The sequence below is a fragment of the Stegodyphus dumicola genome, chromosome 2 (genome assembly GCF_044657685.1).
Source record: "Stegodyphus dumicola isolate Sdum_Otavi_A_Nest chromosome 2, ASM4465768v1".
Lineage (NCBI taxonomy): Eukaryota > Metazoa > Arthropoda > Arachnida > Araneae > Eresidae > Stegodyphus > Stegodyphus dumicola.
Genome location: NC_140769.1, coordinates 105,919,769 through 105,943,289, shown reverse-complemented (window position 1 = coordinate 105,943,289; position 23,521 = coordinate 105,919,769). Strand labels below are relative to the sequence as shown.

The 23,521-nt window shown below is 34.8% G+C and overlaps 1 protein-coding gene across 2 annotated transcripts; it reads right to left on the bottom strand.

Moving 5' to 3' along the window:
* Positions 1-15,562: 15,562 nt before the first annotated feature.
* LOC146998538 (platelet-activating factor acetylhydrolase IB subunit alpha2-like) lies at positions 15,563-23,123 on the bottom strand. 2 transcript variants are annotated; one of them, XM_085810996.1, is made up of 2 exons: positions 21,953-23,123; positions 15,563-16,059 (listed from the first exon to the last, which is right to left on the bottom strand). In XM_085810996.1, the coding sequence occupies exons 1-2, from the start codon at positions 22,532-22,534 to the stop codon at positions 16,036-16,038; spliced, it is 606 nt and encodes a 201-aa protein (XP_085667122.1). In that variant the 5' UTR covers positions 22,535-23,123; the 3' UTR covers positions 15,563-16,035. The 2 variants fall into 2 exon arrangements, with proteins under 2 accessions (XP_085667122.1, XP_085667121.1); XM_085810995.1 differs by having other exon boundaries at positions 15,563-15,811; positions 21,953-23,115.
* Between the last annotated feature and the right edge of the window lie 398 nt (positions 23,124-23,521).

Genomic DNA, 23,521 nt, shown 5'->3' with positions numbered 1-23,521 from the left:
CTTTCCCATAAAAATACAAATTACTTAACTTCAAAAAAGCTGCATTTATTCCTAGAGAAATTTAGGCTAACTGTCTTTAAAAAATTTCTCATAAAGGCATATCTTTTATATAATTTGTCACAATAAATTATCTATCCACCTGCTTCATTCAGACTAATGCAAAAATGTGCTAAAAATCTCAGAATTCATCATTAATATGGAAAAAAAAAAAAAAAAAAAACTAAATGGTTTTCTGCGAATTGCTGAAAGGTACCATGCGCAATGTCTATTTTTGAAATGACCTTTGTAAGGAAACTAGAGACACTGTTGAATGCATCATGAAAAAAATATTCAGCAAATTCTAACTATGGAGAGGGACTAGATGCTGTAGAAACAGAAGTCATTAAATTGTTTGTTTTATTTGTTCGAATATAGCAAATTACATTACAGCTATCTGCTTAAATGAAGGGATGCCTTCGTGGAGGAATTTCTAAAAGAAACTGTCTCATATTCATGTTGTATGTAGGAAACACTATGATCCCAGCCAGCTTTTACTTCTGGGTCCGAAAAGAAAGAACTAATTAAACTAATTTTTTTTTTTTTTTTTTTTTTTTTTTTTTTTAAGTATGACAAAATATACTGTTATTTGTTTATCAAGCAGAATGGCTTTGTGAAGATTTTCCTAAGAAAAACTAGCTGATACATCATTACACAAGAAAAAATCTACAGAAATGCATGCAAGCAGTTTCTTCCAGCTACCAGAATAAACCTCAGGAAAAATTACAAGTGTTTGTGGCTTTAACTTATCAGGTTCAATGTTTCTTCTAACCTTCTTCGGAAACATACAATGACCTTACTAGAACAGAGAGCTTACTAAAGCTATGTTCACTAATTGTAGTAAGTAGACAGGATACAGACGAAGGGTATACAAAACCCTTTATTTTTTTCTTTATATACAATGACTTCCGTACTTCGGAATACAATGACCCTCCACTCGGGGTCTAACTTAAAAGATATCAAAATAAAACTAAACTCTAATTTAACTTTAGAATAAGATTGGCCTTATAATAACAGAAAGCGTATGTAGCACAGAGACTGTGAACACTACAATACGTTTAATTTATCAAGAGGATTAAAACCTCTGGCCTGGAAGGCAAAGTAGCAACTGCGTAACTTCTAACGTAAGCAGCCTGCTTCGAACTCACGGCTTCCTCTCTTCTGCTTGGCAAAAAGGCCACACTTAAATACTTGGCGTTCGCCAGACAACTTTGCATAAACTCCTTCACGCTTATAATTCTGGCCGGAAGTAGAAAATAAGAAGTGATAGTAAAGATTTAAAATAAAATAAACGTTAGTAAAACTTAAGATCCTTACATACTTCCCGCCAGAGTTAATTAGTTTGAAACTGAGGTCTAAAACGACCTTGTTGAAAACTTTTAGCTCTAGAAACTAACGCGAGGCCAACCTTTAACAATCATAACTTAGCTAGAAACTAGAAAATTTTAGAAGAAAGAAATTTGTTACAATAGCAGCTCCCGGAATATACAACAATCTTTTTTCTTTTTCATCTGTACTGCATCAAAACAGGAGCTTTATTCAATTCTGGTTCCTTCCAGAGATCTGGAAGGAAAACTAGTTTAATGAAATGTTACAGAATGACATTGCAAATAACATATAGAATATACTTTTCTTAACATTCTTATTTCATTCATGACTATTTTAATTATCTCTCCCCGTGCTCTCTGACATGTGTTGTAAAAACACCAAACACGAATGTGTTTCTGTCTATGTGTTCAACACTTCCTCCTACAATCAAAACACTAACGTGTTAAAATTCAACATACGAGACCTCTTAACACACCCTAATTTCAACTCTAGACCCTGAGGTACTATTCTGAAAGTGGCTAACTCTAAAGTGTAGCGTCAGAGAGCCTAACTACATCATTCAACCTTTAACACATATTCACCATGATTTAATCTTTACAGTCACACGAATAACAAATTTTTTAACATTACTTTCACTTTTACCATATCACGGTATTTCTAAACATTCAAAATAACAGTTCACATGTATACAAGAACATATCAAGATGCCGTTAATTTTACACATTTGAAAACATACATTAGTAGTACATTGTTAACTTCTATTCTTTTCAAAGCAAGTGCCAATTCTTTCTACATTGAAATAATACTACATTTCAAAAAGTCTTTCAGACTAAAACTTCTTTCTTGTTAGAATGTTTTAAATAAAATTTATACAATAACTTTTTACAATATTTAAGTCTTTATACAACGCTATTATACATCAACTTTAGTTTTACGCGCGAGTAATTGAAAAACATAATAAGAAAATCGGTCACAACTCATTTCTCGCCCTTTTGGCGATAAAGGTAGACCTCGCATGAGGTAAAACTTCTTGAAATCTGCCACTTGCAGTAAGAATGAAAGATTAACTTAAGTTTGTAAAGTAACATAAAATTTTACTTATCTTTGTAATATTCAGACATCCTTTTCTGGGCCCAGTCTTTAAAGGTGCTGCAGACCGTAGCTTGGTTGATCCTCCTTCTTGTACGGGCTCGCCCTTCAGTGCTTTCCTCTGGAAGCTTCCGTTTTTCACCACTACGGCCACCCTTGAACATCTTCCTTCTGTCCTCTGCTTGTGGTCTTGGCCGTTTGAAGGTAGCTGGTCTTGGTGGAACCGGGAAACTTCTGTCGTGATCCTGCTTGGACCTCGTTGTTGGCCGTTCAAATTTTTCTTGTACTTTTTCCTCCGCCGCTGATGGCCCTTCCGCAGTTCGGCGACTTTTGCTGCGGAGAGTTCTGTCGGATGAGTCAATCTTCCGTTTCACAGCCGGGTTATAGTTGCCGTCCTTTCTCCCGGTCTTTTCCACATACGTCGTCCTTCTCCCTTCTTCATTCTGGGGGTGTTCGTGAACTCTGTTTTTTGGACGGTGGAACGGCTTCTTTTTCTTTGTACCTTCAATTTTTCCGCGGGGCAATTTTCTTTTCACTTGCTTCTGTCTCTCATTGGCTTGCCCTTGTACTTGTCGTTTTCCCACCTCTGGAACTTGTACCTGCGGTGTCTGCCGTACCGGATCCTGCAAAAGATCTGAAAAGATTTGCATTTTATTACGGTCATAGAATGGTTTTATCTGGTCAATGTTTGCGGAACAGGTTTCACCATTTCTTGCCTTTAACACTACAACAGCGTGAGTTATTTTTTCTATAACATATGGTCCTTCAAAGCGTGGAAAAAATTTGGCAGTTTTATCTTCTGGTGCTGAAGAAAGTGAATGCTTAATTTTTAGTACTTCATCCCCTACTTTATAAGTTACTCCCCGTCGTTTCAAGTCATAATACAATTTTTGTTTTCTTTGTGCTACTTCCGTATTCTTTTTTGCTTCTTTTATTAGTTTTTCTATATCACCCATTTTAAATTCTGGGGCTCTTTGTTGCACATAAAATAGTTTATCTAACGGTGTTATAACCTTTCTGCCTAGAAATAACTCAGCAGGAGTTTTGCCCGTTGTATCATGTTTTGCGGTCCTAAGGGCGAAAGCAAATTCATTGACATAGTTATCCCAGCTTTTATGAAAATTTTTAACATAACTACGGATAATTTTCACTATATTTCTGTTGACCCGTTCCGCTATATTTGATTGCGGCCGATACGGGACCATTTTTAAATGACGTATGCCCAGTTTTTGGCACATGTCTTCAAATATATTACTTACAAATTGAGGACCATTATCCGATATAACTTTTAGGGGCGCCCCGTATTTTAAAATATATTTATTTAAAATAGAATCGGTAACTAATTTCGCGGAGGCTCGTTTTAAGGGAACAATTTCGGTCCATTTACTAAAATGATCAACTATAACAAGGAGATAGCGACTTTTGTTTAACTGACTTTTTGGGAAAGGGCCCAATAAATCGATGCCGATTATTTCATTTGGAAATTCGGATTTAATACTATTTAGAAACCCGGCCGGGCGGAAATTAATATAATTAACGGCTTGACATGTTGGGCAGGACTGGACATACGCCCTTGTTAACTTTTGCAGTTCAGGAAAGTAGACTGCCTCGCGTACGCGTTGAGTAGTTTTTCGAATACCAGCATGAGAAGCTAAAGGGCTGTCATGGAGCTCTTGCAGGATATTTAATCTAAGGCTAGCTGGGATAACAGGTCGAAATTCGTTGTTGGAATTCGTAGTTTTTGTATAAAATAATAGACCATCTATTAGTTCGTAATGGGCCGCCCTATTTCTTATCGCCACAATATCTTGGTGGCTAAAATTTTCAGGATCCTTCAAATACTCATAAATACTTCCAAACTCAGGATCCTTACCCAGTTCGGTTATTACAGTTTCTCGGGAATTTATTGTACACGCTGTCAGCATTGCAACTTTTACGGTATTACCCTGTTCGTCTAATTTAATTCGTGACAGGGCATCTGCTACGATATTTTCCTTTCCGGGGGTATGCTTGATTACCAGATTATATTCTTGCAGCTTGAGTGCCCATCTTATTAACCTTGGGGATAAATTTTTTCCAGAGTACAATCTAGTTACCGCCGCATGATCAGAATATACTGTTATCGGCGCCTTTCCAAAATAGACTCGGAACTTTTGCACTGCTAACAGAACTGCAAGTGCCTCTCTCTCGGTCACGGAATAGTTTCTTTGTGTTTGATTTAAAGTTCGGCTAAAAAATGCTACTGGCTGCTGATTTTGCGAAAGTACCGCTCCTACCGCATAATCCGAAGCATCCGCTGAAATTTCTAAATTTTCATCCTTTTCAGGAAATTTCAACACAGGGGCTTGCGTTAATGCTTGTTTTAATTTTTCGAAAGCACTATTGGCTTCGGCCGTCCACGAGAATCTTGCCTTTTTCCTTTTTAATTTTAACAATGGCTCAGTGATAGCCGCAAAATCTTTTATAAAGGACCTATAATATGAACAAAGTCCTAGAAAAGAAGAGAGCTTCTTTGCCGTGTTTGGAGTCGGATACTTTTGTACAGCGATTATTTTTGATTCATCTGTCTCGATCCCTTTTTGCGATATTTTGTAACCTAAATATTTTAATTCAGGGGCTGCAAACTTGCATTTTTCGACATTAACTTTTAGACCGGCCTCATTTAATAAAGAAAACACCTGTCTTAAATCCTGTACATGTTGGTCTAGATTATCACTAGTAATAATGATATCGTCTAAATAGATAAATGTGGACTTTCCGAGAACAGGTCTTAACACAATGTCCATGCATCGCTGAAATGTTGCTGGGGCGCCTGAAAGGCCAAACGGCATTCGCAAAAATGCATAAGTGCCAGACTTGGTTATAAAAGCAGTCTTAGGCACGTCCTCAGGCCTGATCCCTATTTGAAAATAACCATTCGTTAAGTCTAAAGTTGTCATAAATTTGGTTGATTTTATGTTCCTTAAAATTTCTTCTATAATCGGTAAGGGATATACCGGATATTTCGTTATGGAATTTAATTTACGGTAATCAATAGCGAATCTCCACCTTTTTGGATGCTCCAAAGGATAATCATTATTTTTCTTACATAAAACCACCGGACTAGCATAACTACTTGAGATAGGCGTTACGATCTTTTTACGTAGCATATCGGTAATATGCCATTCTATAATTTTTTCCTTATTCTTATCATACCGGTATGGTTTTTGACGAACCGGCAATGCATCTCCGGTGTCAATACTATGGTTAGTAACCTGGGTAAATCCTGGAATATCACTAAATAAGGAAGCAAATTCACTTACCACTTGTCGGATTCTATCTTGCTCGTCATTAGGCAGGTGGTCGAGATTTAACCTTGGCGGTTCAACCTTTTCTACACGCACTGGTTTCATCGTCAGCTTAAGAGACGCTTCATTAAAATCCAGTGTAGCTTGTGCGTCTGAAAGAAAGTCTATTCCTAGTATTAAGTGTGCTTGCAAATTCTTTACTATAAAAAACATCACCTTTACTTGTTCGTCCTTGATACGGATGTACAAAGGTACTTTACCTACGCACTTACATTGTTCTCCTTGCGCCGCTAATACTGTTGTATTATCCGCATTATATATGCGGTATTTGCGAAAATACTTTCTAAAAAAGACTTCTGCCACACAGGAACACTGCGCGCCGGTATCCAGGAGTGCGGTGGCCGGGATATTATTTACCAAGACTTCAATCTTCGGAAGAGTTAAATTTTTCACCATTACTGTATTTAACTTGTAGGAAGAGGGGTTTTCGTGGCCTTCGGATTTCCGCACCCTCTCGTCAGCAGAAATCCGTTTTAGTTTAAATTATTTTTTCTTTCGGTGCTTTCCTTCTTTCTCCACTGGCCTTGAGACTTTTTTCCTGGGTTGCTATTGAACTGTCGACGTTCGCCGGCTGTTTTTGAATGCTCGGGTTTCCTTGCCCACTGATTCGCTTTTTCTCCGTAGCCATGTGCTTGAGTTTGCTGTAGTCTTGGCGTACCAAATTGGTTTCGCTGTTGATATTGGCGTCTTCTTTCGACGTCCGCCGTTCTTCTACTTTCAAACTGGATTGCTAGCTCAAATAACTTTTCCAGTGTAGTCGGATTTCGTAATTCAATAAAGTCTTGCACTTGGGGTAGTAACCTCGGCAAAATCACTTGAATTATTTCAGGATCCGGACGGTTTCCATACAAGAGCTTGAAAACGTGAATTTTTCTTAAAATAAAGCTCGAGATGTTTTCCATTCTTTGTTGATATATACTGAAAAGTTCTGTTTCTAATTTCGCACGATCCCTTACAACAGGGAAGGCTTTTAGTAGGGCAGTCTTGAAATTTTCGTAGGTATAGGTGGGACTTCCTGCTTGACCCAAGAGACTTCTGCCGATACATTTGAACCAGTTAAGCGCTTGGCCCCTCAAAGCGCTGGTAGCTAAGGTAACTTTTTGAAACTCGTGCACGGGGTAGAGCATGAAGTGGTCATCCAATTTTTCCAAAAAACTGGTTACCTGTGAGTTTCCATTAAACGTTGCTTCTGGTTTCATCGAAGCGCGCATGGTCTGGACAATATACCCAAATCCTTCCAGGGCGGCAGCTGGCATTTCTGGATTCTGAGCTGTTTCTGCAGGCAGCACAGGTTCTTCTTGAAACTCGGCCATGGTTATTCTTCGTCGGGCGCCACTATCAGGTTCAATGTTTCTTCTAACCTTCTTCGGAAACATACAATGACCTGACTAGAACAGAGAGCTTACTAAAGCTATGTTCACTAATTGTAGTAAGTAGACAGGATACAGACGAAGGGTATACAAAACCCTTTATTTTTTTCTTTATATACAATGACTTCCGTACTTCGGAATACAATGACCCTCCACTCGGGGTCTAACTTAAAAGATATCAAAATAAAACTAAACTCTAATTTAACTTTAGAATAAGATTGGCCTTATAATAACAGAAAGCGTATGTAGCACAGAGACTGTGAACACTACAATACGTTTAATTTATCAAGAGGATTAAAACCTCTGGCCTGGAAGGCAAAGTAGCAACTGCGTAACTTCTAAGGTAAGCGGCCTGCTTCGAACTCACGGCTTCCTCTCTTCTGCTTGGCAAAAAGGCCACACTTAAATACTTGGCGTTCGGCAGACAACTTTGCATAAACTCCTTCACGCTTATAATTCTGGCCGGAAGTAGAAAATAAGAAGTGATAGTAAAGATTTAAAATAAAATAAACGTTAGTAAAACTTAAGATCCTTACAAACTACTTGTCAGGCCAGTCTTCTGGTCTATAAACAACTGTAAGAAACTGATCTTTGTCATATACATATGGCAATACTCATCTGTCTCATATGTCAAAATACATACGAGAATCTCATTTGTCATATACATATGAATACATATGGTTGTCTCTTTAAACAGTAACTTCAGATGAGCAGCAAGAAATTAAATAGCTGAAAGAGAATGTGGACATTAAGCTATCCCCCTTAGTGCATAAGAAATATTACATATTCCCAAATCACTCATGAATCAACTATAAAACGCTAACATTATTTTAAACCTCAAAGTCTTACAGCTGATTAACAACTAATTCGCCTCGTCTTTCAGAGCCGTATTTACACTGTCATCAAAATTTTAGGATAATGACAGAAATAAGAGTAGCTGATACTTAAAAATTATTAATAGAAATTTGTACAAAAGCATTAGTTAACATAAACTACAATATTTGGCAGTTGATTATTCGCAAAATATTTAAATTAAAAGCAAATTGATGGGAAAATTAAGCCCCTCTTGCAGAAAAAATTTTTCATTAATATGGTGTATGGTCACCTAGGGCAAGTTTGCACATCTGACATCTTGATTTCATAGACTTTACCAAAGTGTTGATGAAGTCTTCTAGAATTGTACGCCAATGATCTAAAAGTGGATTTGTCAGCTCTTGGAAAGTCCGTGGACGAATTCGGCGTGCTAAGGCATCCCACACATGCTCAAGTCGGGTGAGTAAAGTGGTAAATACATTTGAGTGATATCTTCTGTTTACAAGTATTCTTACACCACATATACTCGACCAGGCCACAAATTTTCATCCATTAGCAAAACTTCTGGGCCAATAGCACTCCTAAACAGTCTAACTTGGGGTTCCAGTAGCTCGTCAACATATCTACGAACGGTTACAGAACCTCCTTGAAAGATATGCTTGAAAGATTCCGATGCGGCCATTGGTCGAACGCATTAAACCGCGGAAACGGTATATTTCACGGACAAGAGAAGGGAAGTTGTGTGTTTCTTTCTCTTTCCAGATCAACACACGTCTAGAATCACTGTTTATACTACGTGTGGACTTCTCAGTAAACAATACTCGGGATCAGTCGTTTTGGCTCCACTGAACATGACGACGGTACCAGTTTAAACGGGCCCCTCTGGAAGATGGAGTGAATGGGACACAAACCATTGGTTTTCTTGCATACAGTCCAACCTCGTTAAGCCTTCGTGCAGCAGCAGAACGGCTAATTCGAGTTCCTATCGCAGCATGAAGCTCTAAAACCAAATCCCTTGCAGTTTCTTCGTGTGAACAAGGATATAAAACACTCTTCTGATGCACTTGTTGCTCTTGGTCGCCGTTGACCAAGGCTGTCTGTCAACCGATTCATTGCTTAAAAAAGCAGCTCCAGATTCAAATCTTTTGTGACTTCCATTTGTATTTGACTTCTCTCGATTATACCAATTTTTCGCCACTTTTGACCTTCACTTAAATGATGCTTTGAGCCATAACTATAGAATACTGATCACTCTCAGAAACCATATTCCATTTAAACAGTACAACAGACCGGAATTCCAACATGCATCCATTGCGCACCACATTGTCAGTCACCGAATTTGCATATTTCTGGCGTTAACGTATGCGCGGAAATGCAATTTTGTGTTCAACTGTATATCATTAATAGAGGCGTAGCTAAGGTTTTCAGCGCCCGGGGACGCCTAAAGATTTTGCGCCCCTTTCTGTATTTCAAGAATGGAAAACATTTCATTCTGAAATGTATATCATCAATTTGCCGCCCCCTGGATGCTGCGCCCGGGGACGGATGTCCCCCTTGCCCCACCCTAGCTATGCCACTGTTAATTAACGTAAATAATTATAGCATCGGGCATTGGTTGCAACATTAACTTAGTAAGCATATTTTTTCCTCATTATCCTTTAATTTTGATAACCAGTGTATATGGTGCAGCACGAGTTCTGTAACAAAATTGGTCTTAGGGCTTCAAAAGCAAGTCAGCAGCAAGACGCGTTAGAAGCGTACTTGTTCATACTTAACGTATTATTTAAGCTATTTTTACAGTTTAAATATTTTTGAACTCAGAATTGAAATATCTACAAGTGCATGTAAGAAATATATCTATATAAGAATAAAATGAATTTAAATATTTATAGAAATTTGCAACAATTAATATTTATTTACCTACCACAGAAATGTAATCTTATAAACATGTCTGTCCGGTCATGTACTTACAGAAAAATACTTGTGTGTATTCAGAAATATTCATGAGCATTCACTGATCCATCTATATAATGTAAAAGAAATGACAGACCTCCTGAGGAACAGGATAGCTTATTTGAATACGGGAAAGCATACTAGTCTTATCTGCTGAGGGGAAATGAGGACTTTCTAAAGAAAACTGGATCAAATTCATGTTTCAGATGTAAATACTGTGAAAACCTATCATGCAACCAGCATTCGCATGGGTTTGAACTTGAGTGATACTACTAGTATTCAGTAGTCTTAATCATTCAGCCTGTGAAAGTCTCATAAAACCTCCAAAGTATAGGTGGAAAGAACTGAGCACCTTTGTCGCCTCATCCGAATTTCAGCCCTCTGTTTTAGTGAAATTCTTAGTAACATGTTTCGTCTGATATTATTTCTTTATGCCTCTTGTTTTCATAAAGAGACAAATTAGTCCTTAACAATTTAGAATCATCCATAATTCAAGTTTTAGAAGCTAGAAGTCATTTCTGGCCAATCATCCAAGATATAGGTTTTAATGTGGTTTTGCATGCGATTCTCATGGACTATCTTATAAGACCTACAAAAAGCTTCCGAAATCTGTATTTATCTATCTTAAACTGCTCAGGTAGTTGAACTGCATAAACATCACATGTGATTGTGTGACACAGCAAGTCGCTTTTCAAAAGGTAGAACGGATCAGTCTAGGAATTACACGTATCCTAATTACCTCTTTGCCTGCTCCCTTTTTCTCATTGACCTATGTTCATCGCCTTTGCTTTCCTTTTCATAGTGGTGCAGTTTCCGAGATGAGATGTCTACTCCAAATCCTTTTGACATCCTCACCGTCCCTCTCTGTCTTCTGACATCTCACGAAGACGGTACTACTCACGTATAAGAATTATTTGAAAAATAAATGAATTTTATTCATTGTAAATTCCCGAATTATTTAATTTACTATATTCTGTATGGTTGCTAAGGCAGTCTCCACAGATACACTACCTATCAATTCTTGCAGAACTGGACAGGCTGACTGCCAGTACATTGTGCATTTCGATGTCCGACGAAAAATGCTTTCCTTCTGGAACATCTATGTGTTTGGCTCACTACTGTCTTCAACCTGTACAGACTGATATTATATATCTGGTATCGATTTTACCTGCCTTCTAATGGACTCATAGATAATATCAACCGAAAACGCTTAAGATAGCACTTATCTGCATCATTCGTTCTAACCGATGATTTTAATGACTCTTTGAGGAATCCTCTTTGAGGAAGTAAGGATAAGAACTTAAATATATAAACAGAGCTACTAAGTATGTCACTGCGTATGCCTCCATAATGATAGATAGCAAACCCATATCTACAAACTTAAAAGGCTACTTCACAGCACTGTATGTACGCCATTACATCTATCATTTTATACATTTAGAATCTAGAGTGATCCATTCCCAATATTTGCGTCTTTTAAAGGAATATGAATGTTGGACATATTTAGAGTTCCAAGGTTTCCTTAAGAGTGAGAGACTTAAACTTGTTTCCCTCTCTAGCTTTTCTTACGAATGAAAAAGTAAGGTGTGTAAAAATAGATGATACTGTGAAGGCCGTTACTGATCTGTTGTCCAGCCGTTCAGAAACCACAAATCTGTATTCCTACGTCATCAGACAGACTTCCTAGATACATATCTAAAATCATAACAGAACCCTATGAAGAGAACTTTAGTTAAGACATATAAGGGAAACCCTAGTCTTAGAATATTAGCAATTCCATGCTGAAGCATTCGTTGACTAAGTCTTTTATTAGTTTCCCTTCTTACAGAGGTCCTTTCTTATAGAGGTTGTAGCAGGGCATTTAATGTTTGGCATTGAAAAATCCAAAAAATAAAACTTGGAAAAGTCAGAATTTCAATAATGTTCCGTTATATATTAAAAAATGCTTTTTACTATATTTGCCCATCAACAGCCGAGCGGTAAAATCACTGAACACTGATAGTTCGGCCCGTGGTTCGAATCTCGGAGAATGGGCTGGCTGCATGGGTGTTTTCTTGATTTTCCCCATGTGTAACGTATATACGTGGCAGTTCCCTTTAAAGAGTCCTCCAAGAAGGCATCCCTCCCTTGTCAGATAGCCCTTGAATGTTTAGCTGCAATCAAACAAAACGAACGAAATCGCCAGAATTTTGCACTAACGAATCACCTACGCAAACTTCTGGGGAAGGATGGCATACTGCAGCCTTGATCATTATTTAGAAGAAAATGATAATACCTTTCCTAATCACAATGGTTTTCTAGAAAAGGAGATCAATACTGAAAATGTACTTCTGTTCAGAGCTATATTTTCTGCTTTTTTTAAGAGGAATCACTTGATGTCAATACTTTTGTGACAAAGAAAAAAGTGTATGAATTAGAGTTTTCTAAAATCTCTTCATTGTTGTTTGCAGAGACCTTCCAATTTTTAAACAAAAATTTCTCAAAGAACTGGTTGTTTCTCATAAAAACTGGTACTTTGTTGTTTTAAGTCATTAACTCTTTCCAAAATTTTTGGAGTGTTATGTTATGTAGGTTATTAAATTATCTGCAGTATCTGAAACCTTTTGGCTGACTGCCAATAACCATCAATATTTTTAATGGGCACTGCTGTTCTTTAGTTTAGTTTTAAAATCTGTTCAGTCCTTTTTTCACTGTCTTACACCGGTAAACTAGGTAGTGTGTGTGATTATGGCAAAGCCTCGAGGGCTATCTGGCTAAGGGGAGGGATGCCTTCGTGGAGGACTTTCTAAGGGAAACTGGCTCGTATACACGTTACACATGGGGAAAACCACGAAAACGCCCATGCAGCCAGCCCGTTCACGGGGTAAACTAGGTAGGCGTTCATTTCCACTGGCTGCCAATTCATAGGCCAGTAGTGATCTTCATGGGTACAAGTATTCTTGGATTTAATTTTAAAAAGTATCTAAATTTACTGCAATATCACATATCAGGGATCTTTAACTTGTAGGTCTCTGGCGATGAACAACATTGGCAGGCATCCATGTTCTTCAATATAATTTTAATTAAAAATGCTATTTAAATTTAGTGCACTACTCTGTACTAGTGAATCTGTTTGTTAACAAGTGACAACCAAGCTTTAACTTTTTTTTGGATCGGATGTTATAAATTATGTTAGCAGTCACTGCACCTAAGGTACAAAAAGTTCTCTTTGATTTCAAAATTTTTTAGAAATCTGATCGTCCAGTGCTTAGTAACCATTCTTGGTACAAAATGCATCCATTCTGCACTCCTGCCTTCGGATTTCACGTCCAAAAGGTAACACAACTATTATTATGCCTGAATAGATGATCTAGAAATATCCCTCTGCACATATGAAACTTTTAAATTATTTCAGAATTTTATTAAAGATAACAGTCATGTTCTTAACTGTAGCATTTTTATGAATACAGACAAGAATATAATAATTATATCTATACAAATGTTTCTAGGTTCCCTAATCACATCTGTTTGGCTGTTATGTATAATACAACACTACTTTAAATACCTTATATGGCATTGAACCTATGGTAACGTTTTTAAAAAGTACAAAATCTTTTTTATAGATATATTAAGTTTGTGATGAAGCCACGGTTAATTTTTATACTCCATAAACATAACGTGGTTTAACATAGTAAAATCTAAATTTTTTTTGTAGTTTTTTCAACAGTTCACAACAATTTTATTTATATGTAGTAGTATTTTAAAACTGTACTTGGACGTATTCTTGTCTTTACTTACCAGTTTAGAAAATCTGGAAAATGTTTGGTATATACTTGATACTGTATAATGCATTTAATTTGCACCACCAAAACCAATTCTTATTTTTGTTTCGCTAATACCTTGCAAAGTTCATAGGATATGTTTCATGTTTTGCAGGTGTAATCTTTGGCATGAAAATACAGTTATATCTTGAACAGATCACTTCCACATACATAAATGATATACCATAACACAAAATATTCTGGTGAAATCTTATCTGAAATGATCTAAATTTTTGTGTCATGTTTCTCAGTATAAATCATACACACCAATACAGAACAGTATCTCGTATCTAAAAAATATTTTTTGGTTCCTTACGTATATCATTACAGTATTCATTTATGAAACCTCTCATTTTCTAAAAATGCAGGTTTTATTCCATATACTTTTGACACTTTGACGTTTTCAATCTGTAATAGTGCTCAACTAGACCCAATATTTAAAATTGCTTGTTGTAGGCTTTTTACACCCCTATTCTGCATATCACAATATTAGTTGCTGTTATAATCAGTCACATTTATTCATGCTGTGAGAGAAAAACAGCACAGTTCAACATTGATGAAATAATTAACACTTAATTCCAAGAACCATTCCTACTATATTATGATACAAATTTAAGAGATTTATGAATGTGTTAGAATTGTAAAATTTTCCGTTTAATGAAAACATTAGGAAATGTGACTTCAAATGGTTGCTACAGAATATTACAAGTTTGAATTTAACTGCACACTTTTGCCCAATTCATGCACTATAGAACCTCATTATTTTGGTTTAGTAGATTAATAATTAGATATCAGATTAGCATTAAGTTTTATTTTCTGAGTCATAGAGCATCCAAGAATAGAAATGATAATTAATTTAACACTTCAAAATATACTCATGTGCATGAAAATAACTGTAACTGATGCAAAATGGGAGAAAACATGGTCTTTGTAAAAGCAGTGTTTGTTCTTTAGTTATGAATGTTTAAATCAAATCTGGATTTTATGTATATGCTATTATTATTAAATTTAAATGAAATACATGTATATGCTTAGAGCAAATATTCACTTATTTTTAATGTGTCAAACAATTTATGGATATTAAGAGTTCTGCAGAAAATTCAACTCTTTGAAACCATCCATGCAAATGGGAAACAAAGAAATTTCAGCAAGTACTTCTGTAATGACAGGAAATAATAATAGGCATTATCTAACTATTAAGTAACGATAAGACTTATTCTAGAATTAAAATTATTTAATTTCCTGAATGCTTTAATATAAGTCTGGCTACACTCTTCTGTGTGAAAGACCACAAGCCCTTTGCCTGACACACAAACTTTTAAGCCTCCTTATTTTGCAATAAATAGTTAAAAATTAAAAAATGGGCTGTAACTTTAGCACTCATTTTTCATAATTATTATAAGACCAGTATATTCATCTTTTTGATTAGCAGCAAGTTCACTCCTATTTCTTTGTTTTTGAATGTTGAAAAATTAAAATATCTAATTATTGGTAGCTCTTTTGATATTGGAATGTGTGAAAGTTTAATTTGTATACAGCTTTACGTACTGAAACTTAACAAATATGCAAGTACTCTTATTAACCAGCGAAAAAAAAAGTGTCCACATTTTTAAGTGACTATAGTGTTTTTTAATCTTAATCAATGAAAATCAATTGATATCATGGATGATGAAATAAAGAATGAAAATATATTTTATTTAAGAAGAAATTGGGATAATGTATTAGTCAATGTCTTGTAAGAAACACTACTTATATTATGCTTCATAGATATGACTAATTCCTAATATGTGGAGTAATTTTCAGTAAAAAATAATTCAACAATGGATAATTTTTTCCCCAGACTTTATTCAGAATACATAATAATTATTTTACAAAGTTTTTATTCATCTTTTATTTCTGAAAATAAAGACATATCAGATAAAATTCCTTGACTAGAGCATAAATATTATTATTCAACCATATTACTCAAAAATTTATGAGTTTCAGTTTCAGAAAATTCTCCTGGCAGAGCTTGCTCTTGACTTTTAAATACATACCAGATTCCTGCCAATTGTTTACTGAAAAATAAAGAAGACTAAATTCAATTGTGAAACAGCCAAGATCACTGAAAACAATGCACTATTCATTTTGCAAACATAAGCCTGAAATATTAAAAATGATCAGATTGAGATCAGATATGAGATTATTTATGAACAGAAAAATTTGCAGTACTTGCATACTATCCCATTGGCCATGAAAATTGGTGCAGAACCACTAATCATTCCTGAGGAAATCCTTCACAGTCAATGGGATGAAGTTCTAAGTACAAATTCTCTGATTCCTCTTTAAAAATAAGAGAAAATTTTGGCATGTAGGTCCCCGAGAATGCATTGTTAACATAAAATGAACTATTCTCTATTATCCACAATTGGGGGTATCACCCTGGCCAAAAGGGTTCATTGTTGCCTACTTTAACAATTTTCTGTTATACTACCAAGTTACATAAAACATAAGCATTTTTATTTGTTTATTGGCCATATAACATCATTACAAAATAAAGCAAACTAAAAAAAAAAAGTGTTTTTATAGAAACTGTATGGCAACAGATGAATTGCAAAATATTTGTCCATTATACTTTATATTTTTCAAGCATCACCAAAGGAATGGAATGCTGTCCTGAAAAACATTTCTTAATTTAAATTTCTTTAAATATATCAATCACTTAAAATTATATGCTTGTATATCAATTTCCGGAATTCAGTTATATTAACTGGCATATTTAAACTTTGATTTTTAATCCTCTGATAAGCATAGTAGCATACTAAAACACCACAGCTCATATTATCAGTTTGCAAAATATGTGAAGGACAAATTATTTTCCATTTAGTGCTAGTATCAAATATTTTAGCTAAAACCTCACACCATGTATGAATTAAAATTTGATACTCTTGCCCACATGATTTATTTTGTGGATCACAAAATTCAAAAACCATATCTGGAATATTTACTATTATTAATATCCAATGACAATTTAAATTTGCAGGGATAAAAAATAATTTCGCTGATTTCAATCTTGTTAGTAATGGATCTTTAATACAAAAATTTGGTTTAGGAATTTGTAAATTAGACTTAACAAAGGCAAAATCTTCATAACTGTTTAATATTTTAAATAAAAAAGCATCAATTATAGTATTATAGAGCCATCCTTTTCGAAAACATGAAGATACAGATTTAAACAAGTATTCTTCTTCATTACTTATAAAAGGATCTATAGATTTTAACATATATGGTATAATTTCAATATCATGTATTTTTAAACATGATTTGGTCAAATCTTTATTCATTCTAACACTTACTGAAAAGTTTTGCTCTGCTGAAGATAAATTTATCTTTTCCTGTGTACAAGGTGGAACATTCTCGGTTAAAATATTATAAATATATTTTCTAAATTGAAGGGTATCTAAAGGAAGATTTAAGGCTAATTTATTTACATGTTGAAATGCATAATAACAGATGAAGACCCCACAACTGCTTTCATCATTTTGTAAAGCATGCGGTAGACACTGAATATCCCATGAACCGTTAATTTGTAACTCACTGTTAATTACATTAGACCATTTATTAGTTAAGTTTATGTATTTTGGATTGCATGAATTTATTAACGAGTCATATAAATAAAAGGTATTTTTCTTTAAATCTGCTATGATCAGAACCCAATGAGAATCAATGCAAGCAGGAATCAATAAATATTTGAAAGATTTCAAAGAAACAGGAAAAACATTTCCAAGTGATAATGCATCAGATAAGATAAGCTGGGTAATCGAGGAATCAGCAAAAGTATATTGATCTTCACTTTCTAAAATTTTGTATAAAAATGCATTTATGATTACATCAAATAACCACGCCCTAACAAAATCTGTACAAACCGATTTTATAAAAAATTCTTCACTTTTACTGATATAAGAATCTAAAGACTTTAAAGCAATACGATTGATACTATAGCAGCCAATTTGTAAAATTCTTTCAGAAATATCTTCGCTAGATTTTAATGGAAGGGAAAATGATTTATTTTGATCAACACTGGTTAAATCACATAGATATTTATCACTGTCATTTAAATCAAATGCTACGGCTTTAAATTTAATTTTCTTTTCCACACATTCATTTATTTCTGGGTCATCTACATTATCATTAAAATCTTGATTCTTATTCTGCTGACATTTCTGTAATTTTCTCTTTTTAGAAGTTTTAAACAATTGTGGGTTAAGTTTTTGATTTGGAGAAACTGGACATGATGCACTTGAAACTGCTCTTGAATTTTCATTCGAGTTTAAAATTCCTCTACATTCTGAAACTAATGAATTTAATGTTGTATGAACACACTTTAACATGACATTTTGGACTTTTGGTTGTCTTATTAATTGCAGTAATTCTTCTACAAGCTTTTCACATGCATTTACTCTCTGTTCAATACTTTGTGGATTGTAATGATTAACAGAATACACATTTATTGATTTCATACTTTCATTGCATTTCTGATTCGATTCAAGATTAATCCCCGAGGGATTAAACACCCAATCATTTTGTTTATTAAGGAATGAATGCACTTTATGTATATGTTTGCACAGCAATTTATCTAAGCAATTGCAGTGATACAAGTGACTACACAATGAGACGCATGATACTTTAGGGCATCTATAAAAGCAAAAATCCTGACACGGACAAATTTCAAAAAGACGCTGCACAGTATATATTTTATTTTTTGTCTGAGAACAAACAGTCCAAGAAGTATCAGAGCATTTATTTACATCACTGTCCCTAATTTTTAGTCCTCTCTGATGCCTACTTAAACAAGAAATGGAATTTCTGGGAGATACATTAGTGTATAATTTATAGGTATGATTTAAATATTTATCTTTCTCAATTGTCAGAAGTGTAGAAATTAAAATATCTAATCATCTATTATGTCTCCGCTTAAAATAAACAGTTTTCAACTGATTGTGAAAAGATTCACAGTACATGTTAGTATCAGTAAATGCATGTGGAAAGTTCTGATAACACAAAGCCCATTCCTCTAATCTATTTTTATAATTTTCAGAAAAATATTCAATAAAATCTCTACTTTTCCTAGAATAGTCATTCAAAAACTTACTTATTTGATCATGAAAAGTGATCTGGTTTCTTTCATGTAATATATTTGTTAATTCTCCTAGCATTTTTTGTCGCACTTCCTTATCTACCACTTTAGAATTTAGTTGCCGGAACCAACTTTGGCGTATGTGACACGAACATAAAAGATGCTTAACATCTTGACCAAAAACCTTTGAAAATGCAGGATATGTAACTTTGTCATCATCTGTCATTACACAGTTTACATATAAATTTGGTACACGACACTTTAAACTATTAAATAAACAATAAAGAGTGTCAGCATCTAGAAAATTAGTAATAAAATGAGCAACTGGATAGCCACAACCAAATTCATCAGGTACTATAAGATTAAGAAGGTAAAAATCATACTGGTTAGTCTTATGTGTAGATTCGATACATAAAATCTCTGTACAACCTTTTATCATCATTTCTTTCTGTTCACGCGTCTGAAGACCAAGAGCAAACGATACTTTATGATTTGGAAGATTATCTAGATCAGTTGGACCGTACAAAGTTGAATTATTCTGAGGCTTATATAATAACACAGGATTGTATGCTTCACATTTTAAAGTTTCAATGATTGAATTAACAGAAACTGCATCACTACTTGGACGCAATGAATTGTTTAAATATCTAGAATAAGCAGAAATAGTTTTACGGGAGACAAAGCTTTCCTTTACAGGGAAATTATTTCTATTCTCGCGATTTCCTGATCCATCTTGTAAGATATCCCTTATTTTTTGTGGAGGCACAGACAAACGTAAATTTGCTTTTATCAAACACCGCGTACTTTGTTTCAATGGCTGATATTTACAATTTTCAAACTTTTGCTCATGATTATGTTTAGGAAAGTAAAAAACAGAGATTTTATTCATTTCTTCACAAGCCCATATTCTGACCGGACAACATACACTTTTTGAAACTGTACCTTTTTCATTTTTCCGACTAGTTTTTTTTTCAAAATCAGAATAACCTTGCGTGCTAAACTGACAACAATAATAAGTTTTAGAATTTTTCGTTACTTAAGAAAACTTTCTGAATGAAGTAAATGCAGAGGTTCCTTCCAGTTCTAGCCAATCTTGAAAATAACTCATTGTTTCAAATGAATATTCTTTTAAGTTATTTAAATTATGTTCATCTGCTAAATGCTTATTAAAATTTAAAACATATGTAAAAGACTTATGGCAATCAGGTATGAAGCATACATACAATTTATTAACTTATGTACAAAATTTCTTATGTTTAAAAAATGATAATTTGCAAGGATAACATTTATTACAATTTAGACATTTCCGAGAGTAAACAGATGAAAAATTTTGTTTTAAATCAGGTACTTGTTTATTTGAACATTTTTTTTTTTTTTTTTTTTTTTTTTTTTTTTTTTTTTTTGTGGTTATAAAATGAATTCTTCGATTTATAAGTTTTCAAGCATATTTCACATTTACGAAGATAAGCCATTTCTATTTTATCACTAATACATTCTTTGGTTTCTAATTTTTTAGCACTCAATACATTATCAATGTTTATAAGAATATTACTCTGAGGAGAAGTTATTGAAAGTTTAAAATTTTCAGTTTCAAGTTTTTCTTTGCAATTTTTTTTATGATTATTAAAAGAATTTTTAGTTTTATAGTTTTTTTTACAAATATCACATTTTCTAGGATAAAGCGATGGTGCATTACAGTCAATTTCGGACCCCCCTCCAGTCAGAATAGGACACATAGACTTACTTTTCCTCACTTGACAATTAATTTCACTGCTTTCTACATGATCTTTTAGTAAACAAAATTTATTAAAGTGAAAGAAACTTAGGCCTGAACTACAAGAAGTGCTTTTTCTGGTCATAGAAATGTTCTTTTGCTGCAAAACATAACTAGAGGCAAAGTCAGAGTAAAAATCATCTTTTGTTGTACACAATTTAGGTTGTGAAATATCAAAATTTGTTGAATCATTTTTTAAACTCCCTTTGCCACTAACAGAAGCACAATACAATGGATAACAATCACTGAAAGAAACAGCACTTGCCTGCTGTACACTACAACCAGCAGCAGTGACAGCATTCTTTGGTGATGATCCCATGTAGGCCATTACACTTCTTAGGCGCAAAACAGCTGAAGCAGCATTCTTCAGATGCAAACTGCCACTAACAGTCAAATCCCTCCTTGGACACAAACCATCACCAAAAGCACGAATTGGTTTCTTCTGAAAACTAGCAATTGGGACAGTAGTGTTCGTAGAAGAATTAACAGTGGAACTAGCACTGCTCCTCAGAAAACGGCCAGAACCATGGACTGCAACACGCCTGGAGGAGTCAACATCAGCAAGGATATCATTTCTATTCTTCCATTCTGGGAGTGACGTTATTCCTTGAATGCAAACCAGAAGCAGCATTCTTCGGATGACAGCCAGTATCACGGACACCAACAAGTCTAGAATGACAGCCAACACCGGGAATGACAACATTCTCAGGACTTAGGCCTGGGGTAGCAACGTTCCTTGGACGCAAATCAGAACCAGAACAAGGGACGGCAGCATTCCTTGGACGTGAACTAAAACCATTGACATACTTAAAATGAGAGCCAACACTACATATGGCAACATTTCTAGGATGACATCTAGGTTTAGTCCCATTCCTTACATGCAAACCAGAACCAGTTCTATGGACAGAAGCGTTCCTTTGGCGAGATCCACCACCATGGCCAGCAATGCAAAGAGGCCGAGAGCTAGCATCTGGGTTGGCAACGTTTTTCGGATGTGAGCCAGGGGTGGTATCATTTTGCAGATGCAAACTAAAACCATCTGTGTGGTTAACAGCATTCTTCGAATGAGAGTCACCACCATGGACAACACATTTAAAACGAGATCCAGCACCAGAAATAGCAACCCTCTTCAGCCAAGAGCTAGAAGCAACTTTAGCAGCATTTCTCAAATCAGAATTAGCCTTCTTAGTAGAATCTACAGCACAACCATGCTTTAAAACAGTTGAATAGAGAGGATAAGAAGGGCTTGCAGAAACAAAAGAATGACTCAGAGGTGGAAAATCCAATGTAGTAAATGAAACACAAGGCAATACAAACGGACTTACCTTTGTAGAAACTGGCTTTGAAGTCAAAACAATCTTGATATTATCCAGGAAAACTGCCGCAAGTTTCTTGTTCCCCAGACGGTTTAGATGTAATCCATCCCTAGCCAATAACTTAGCTCCAAAATGATGAGACGACCTGCAAATAAAAAATGCTTCTCGATTTTGGCAGTACTTTTCAAGTTGAGAATTAATTTCTACAATCTTTCTATTAATTACCTGTAAACAGTTCAAAGCTGCTACTCGCTGATTTAAAGTTGTGAAAAAATCTTCACCACGTGGTAGGATATCTGAAATGATAACATTGATATTCGGGTTCAAACGTTTCATATCCTTAAAGAGGCAATCGTACTTTTTAAGAATATCTTCAACACTGTCATTCGAATTGTTGGTACCAACATGTACCAAAATCAAATGGTATCGATTGTCCAAAAAGGATATCTTACGTCTTAACCTTTCTATCGTTGCACCAGGAAAAGAATGTAAATCTACTTCATAATTCAGAAGATTCGCTGGTAAATATTCATCCAAATATTTAACCATTGAATCTCCAATTATAAGTAATTTCATCTTTTTTGGTTGCATATCGGCAAAACAAACAACTACAAATCGAAACACAGATCAATAATTATATATGCTGTAAATAAAATGCAACTATAAATTAAATGAAAATCAAACACTAATCATAAATATAACAAAATACAAATAATTATTAATAGAAAAAAAGAAGATAAATAGCTGAAGGAAAGCGAGAAAAATGGCGCAAAAAATACGGTTGTAGGAAAAAATGTCACCCGGAAAAAAGGGAAACGGAAAGAATGTCCCCGGAAAATAAGGAACGGAAAAAATGTCCCCCTTCGTTTCCAATGGGAAATATAAGGCATGTTTAGAAAGATCGCCAAGCTGGGTGATAAAAGTTTTATCTCAACAACCGTAACTTCGGATGACCGGAAACATGTGCGAGTAGAAGCAAGAAGATGTGTTGGCTGCTTGTTTCTTCCTTCCACCCTTTCCTACCTCCATGGTTTCTTCGTTAAGGTTAAAAATAGAGGGTTGTTTAAGAGCGGAAAGCTTTCGCGATGGAAGCTAGGGGGGAAGGCGGGTTGTCCAGCGTCGGTCATTGTGAGGTCTTTAGTAATTACTCTCCAAGTCCGTTACAATTATGCGACTACAAACGCTGACGGTTTACGGAAGTTAGCAGGTCTCACGTGACTGGTGGCAACAATACGTCACAAACTATTTGTCTGGGTTACTATAATTGGCTGTTTTCCACATTTTTATGTGAATTTCGAGAAGTTTAGTTTATAGAAAATCCTTAATACCGTGATGTAAATAAACACCGATGGCAAAAAATTATTTGGTAACTACATCCATTACGTATTGATAAATGTTTCTACATGATTACATATAACTGCATTAATAACCAAATAAAACAAACTTAGATTACAAATGCGTTATGTAATGGAGCATGTAACTAAAACTTCAGAATTGTAGAATCCGGAAGATTTTTTTTTTCCGAGTTAGAAGTATAACAAAATACGAGCAGTGTTCTAATAAATTTTTAAATCTTCA